Source organism: Hyperolius riggenbachi, chromosome 5 (assembly GCF_040937935.1).
Source record: "Hyperolius riggenbachi isolate aHypRig1 chromosome 5, aHypRig1.pri, whole genome shotgun sequence".
Taxonomy (NCBI): Eukaryota; Metazoa; Chordata; class Amphibia; order Anura; family Hyperoliidae; genus Hyperolius; species Hyperolius riggenbachi.
The window spans coordinates 434595282-434600630 of NC_090650.1; the positions used below are offsets into that span (position 1 = coordinate 434595282).

Genomic DNA, 5349 nt, shown 5'->3' on the forward strand with positions numbered 1-5349 from the left:
TTTTTTTCTCTGAGAGCTGACTTTGCATTTTATTTATAACTGCTTTATTCATTTTCTTACAACCAGATATGCTTTCTAAATTGTCTGACTTTGTTCAGGGGACGCGGCAGTGTCAGAGAAGTGTTTGTTTACATTCCTCACTTGATACAATTAAAGGGAACCTTAACCGTGGATAAAAAAAAAGTTTCACTTACCTGGAGCTTTCCCAAGCCTCCTGCAGCCGTCCTGTGCCCGCGCAGCTCCTGCACTTTACGTCGAGGAATGCGGAAGAATAGGACGCATTGCAGGAGGACGAATGGCAGTCGGCCGAAAATGAAACTAAGCCGCGGCGGGGGACCGGAGGACACTGGAGGAGCTGCGCGGGCACAGGACGGCTGCAGGAGGCTTGGGAAAGCCCCAGGTAAGTGAAACTTTTTTTTTATCCACAGGCCGATCTCTACAGGCCTTTATTGTAAAGGCCGATCAAAGCAGTCGGCCAGGGTCGGTGAGCAGGGCGCAGGTGCAGGCCAGCGACGCGCGTCCTTGATTGTGCGTCCATGGCTGGGAGCACTCTGCGCATGCGCACTATGTAGTCATAATAATTAAAATAAAGTTTGTTAGCAGTCCTACATTATATTATCTCAAATCTCCTGGTTGCTTCTATTGCCACAAATCTTCATAGTGCCTTTTCCAACCCATAATATAGCATGGAGGGGTTCAGTAAAGGTGACAGTGAAGGTGTAGAAGTGCCTGATTGGGACACACAGATCATAAAAGCACAGCTGACTGGCTCCATAATCCAGATATATCCCGACTCTATTACTGGAGACATTGTCAGGGAACTGGATCACTTTCTTGTCATGTAACACTCCACACCGATTATAATGCCTCCACAAACACCAGGACTTTTTATTTTCTCCAAGGTCTGAGAGCTCTCCTCTCCTGTCTATACTGGGGTAACACATTCCTACACCCCACCACTCTGATTTACTGACATCCACTTCCCAGTAATGTCGCCCAGAGGAGAAACTCTCTCTGCTTATCACCTGAGGGTATTTCTGAAATCTCTTTCGTGTTTGTGGGTAATTCTGGTTGATATCTGACAAGGATACAATTTTCATGTCATCTGATATATGTAGATCATTACAAGCTGTGTTTATATCCAGTGATATGTCTGCAGCCTCCTGTATGATGCAGCCTCCAGTTACCCCGGCTATTATATCAGATAACCCTGTGTGTAATGTGTGTGAGATGAGAGCCTCATCCAGATCCCGCCCATCATGTCTCTCTCTGTCCTCCTTATCCCCCTCCTCAGTGTCACACAAGTCACCTGTGTGTGATTGCTGTAAGACCGTCAGTGGGTCAGTCATGTTACACAGCTCCTCAATGTGACACATCTTCCTGGACAGCTTGGCCTTCTTTCTTTCCAGCTGCTGAATGAAATCAGCCAATGCCAGAGAAAGCTGCTCCTCCTGCCTGGAGACTTCTCTCAGGACTCTCTTCTCCAGGTTGTCCAGCTGTCTCCTGAGGTCTCTAAACAGGCCAGTGACTCTCTCTGTTACACCAGATGACTTTTCATGGACATTTCTTTTGTTCTCCTGCAGACTCTGGACTTCTTTCTCAGTCTCATCTGTCTTACTGATCAGTTCCTGCAGATCATTTCTCAGTTTCTGTTTCTTCTTCTCCGAGGCCTGATCCAGCGTATCCACCTTGTGTCCCTGGTGGTCTCCAGCCAAAATGCAGGACCCACAGATACAGGTAGAATCCACAATGCAATAATACTCCAATATCTTCTTATGGACAGAGCATTTCCTGTTCTCCAGGGAAGTGGTGGGGTCACACAAGACGTGTTCTGGTGACTTGCTGTGGACTCTCAGGTGATTGTCACACAGAGAAGCTTCACACATCAGACAGGACATAACAGCCGGTACAGGAGAGTGAATACAGTAAGTACAGAAGACTCCAGTCTCTTCCTGATCTGGCTGAGAAGAGCGGAAACTCTCCACAATGTTACACAATGTTATGTTCCTCTGCAGTGCCGGCCGTTCCTGAAACTCTTCTCTGCATTCAGGACAGGAATAAACTCCAGCCCCCTCCTGTGTATCCAACACCAGATCTATACAGAGTCGGCAGAAGTTGTGTCCACATCTCAGGGTCACAGGATCTATACAAAAGCATAGGCAGATGGCACAGTCCATCTCCTTCCTCAGATCAGCAGACGCCATTCCTGACACTGACAGCAGAGGAGAGAAATGAATGTAAACATGTCAGAGGTTGTCTCACATTTCTGTACAGGGTGTGGTGGCGATAACCGCCAAGCCTCTCTGTATGGTAAATTACAGTAATGAACAAAAACTCCCTAAACCTTACCCCACAAACACACCTGCAGCTAAAAATCCCTCTAAAAAACGTGCTTGTGTTGGGTTAAGATATAGTGAAACGCTGCCTTTAGGCTAGGTTTACACTATGCCAGATTGAAATTGTATGTTGCAAAAACAGCTCCATTTTCCATTCTGTTTTCATACATTTTTATTCGCTTACAATCCTTCCGTGCATTTTAGTATGAGCGAAAAAGCATAAAACACGGACAGCAGCCCTGTTTCTAGGGACTGGTAAGGTCTGGGCCACAGTGCAGGAGGGGGGCGCAGTGCAGAGGGGGAAACAGCGGGCACAATGTGACAGAGCTGTGAGGAGGGGGGCCCAATTCCTCCCTCCCTCACCTTGGGCCCCCCTTTTGCGCTCCCCCCTGTATTGCAGAGCTTCTGCGCAGTGGCGGGCGCAGGTTACACTGACGACACACCTCTTCCGAGCTCTCTCTATATACAAATTGGGAAGACGTTTTAGTATTCATTTTAAACTTGATTATAATAATTTTATCATTGTGGAAATATTCCTCGGATGCTTTGCTGTGGAGGAAGTGAGGTGTAACGATTGTGGAACTATCTCCGTGGTCAGCGCACAAGATGTGCGCTGACACTGCGGAAGTTCTCCACAAGCGTGTAAAACGATAGAACCCAGCTTTGGTGCAATGCACCTGTAGAGAGAAAGTGAGCACAAGGACAGAATGTATGTGTGTCCACCAATCTAGTCGCCACCCAGCGACGGTGAACACACAACAGCGGAAACGAAGTGGGAACGCAATCGCAAGAGTGGCGATTGCAAATAGTGACACAAGACAGAGTTAGCCAGAGTACAAGTGTAGCAAGAAAGACATAGCAAATAACAATGATCAGAACGCCAAGGAAAATAACAAACGCTAGCTAAACGCACTCATTCGCAACAGCGAACGCGTTAAATATACGATCACCGCGCGTTAGGCGCCCAGTGATAAGCGTGCCACCCTAACTAACCAAAGTAACACAAACACGAAATAGAGACTGCGAACGCTTGCTAAACGGTTACCTCACCGAGCCTACAGCAAACGTTCATACCAGACAAGACAGAGAGAAGGAGTAGCCAGCAGCAACCGCAGCTTTGGCCTACACTCCCAGACAGAGCACAGAAGGAACCACCGCCACTACCGCTAGTGCGAATGCGATCCAGACAGACAAATGGATGAAGCAACCAGTAGCAACCGCTGCTCTGGCTTGCACCCCTACAGACAGAACGATTTCCTGTCGACCGCCGCTGGCGACAAGACAATCACAACAGATAGACAGTACAAGGCAAAACAGATAATACAACCTGACTATGCTAGAAGGGATGCCTAGTGCAGTCCCAAGGAATTACTCTAAGATAATCTTAGCAAACAATAGCAAAGGCTGATACTCCAGGTGAGTTAGCAGGAACAAACCATCATGACCAGCAAGGAATTCTGGGGGCAAAAGGTATTTATACTGCAAACCATCAAAGGAAACAGCTGAGCAATTTGCATGACAATTGTATGCAAATTCCTCACCAGCAGAGCAACTCTGAAGATTGCAAAGTGAAGACAGGTCTCTTTTCCAGAGACCTGCAGCACTCAGACCTAAAGAATGGTCAAACAGCTGTCTGCCTGTGCAGACAGCTGAGCAGATCATTACAGAACCCCCCCCCCCCCCCCCCCTCCATTTCCAGACGTCCCTCAAAACTGATATTACTAAAGAAACAGTCCGACTGAACACTCATGAAGGTTGGGACAGCCCGACAAGGCCCAATTCCAGAGTCAATCCTCCCGAAACTGAACTCATCGGAAGGAGAAGCCACCGAAACATGCCCATCAGTACTACAAGTCTCAGCATAACACCCATCAGAACTGTGAATACCAGAGAAGAACCCATCAACACTCTCTGAGCAATACCCACCACCTTCCAGGGACTGTCCAAAAATACCAAACCTGCCACAATACCTATTTGAAGTGTCCCTTGCAACAGAGAAGCCACTGCTGATCCCATCCAGGGTATTAGGAAATATTTCTCCCAGAATCTCCCAGAACACTCCACAGAGATCCTAAGAGGCCAGAATGCTCACCAGGCTCACATAGAGAACTACCAAGAACCACTGTGGAACCTATGACAATTCCGGATTCAGAATTACCAGGACAACCATCAAGATCAGGGCTTTCAGGGACCACTTCTGGGCATGCGGGCAGGCAGGCAATATCAGAACATGTCTCAACTGAGGAAGCATCTGAGCATGCTGGTAACCGAGAAACACTTGGGCTTTCTGGGTCACAGAGCACATCGGGGTACACTAGCACAAGAGAAACCTCAGGACATGTCGAGTAACTGCCGACCTCAGAGTCTGTCACGACAAGACCAAAACCAGGACCGGGCAAAGAATCATCACGAGTAGTGGTCACAAGCACTGGTCTTTCAAAAACGGACTTGGACTCAGACTTAGAAGTCTCTATGTCTGTAATTGTATCCAACCAGAACTCATCATTGACTACGCATGACTGCAGCTCCACAAGAGCTGCTAAGGTAGTCAGTATAGCAGCAATGCCTACTGAAGTAGGCAAAACCTCAAACGGCCCAGCGGGGCAGGAGGCACCTCCTAAAAGTTCAGCACCCTTTGGAAGGAGCTCGGAGACCTCCAGAACATCGAACAAAACTTCAGGAACCTCATTTCCTAAGTTTTCTGACACGGATTCTGAACTATCCATTGTAACGGTTGGGTGTAGCAACTCAGATGTCTGATTATATGGTGATCTGCAGAATCACCAATAATGCAGACGCTATACCTGATTATGTGGTGATCTGCAGAATCACCAATAATACTAGTATAGCTAAAAGGGTGCTAGAGAGTAGTGCTTGGTGCAACCGTAACTTTATTAGTTTTGCAAGACCTTACCAGAGGGGCTGGTAAGGTACTTTTAATACACAGACTGTCACTAAATAATTTGGCGAGACCTCACCAGAGGAGCTGGTGAGGTACTATAAGTACACTGAC

At 47.5% G+C, this 5349-nt stretch overlaps 1 protein-coding gene across 1 annotated transcript; it reads right to left on the reverse strand.

Annotated features, from left to right (window-relative positions):
• Positions 1-455: 455 nt before the first annotated feature.
• LOC137517911 (E3 ubiquitin/ISG15 ligase TRIM25-like) lies at positions 456-2197 on the reverse strand. The gene has a single exon (XM_068234992.1). It carries the CDS (start codon positions 2175-2177, stop codon positions 621-623), a length of 1557 nt encoding a protein of 518 aa, XP_068091093.1. The 5' UTR covers positions 2178-2197; the 3' UTR covers positions 456-620.
• Positions 2198-5349: the final 3152 nt, after the last annotated feature.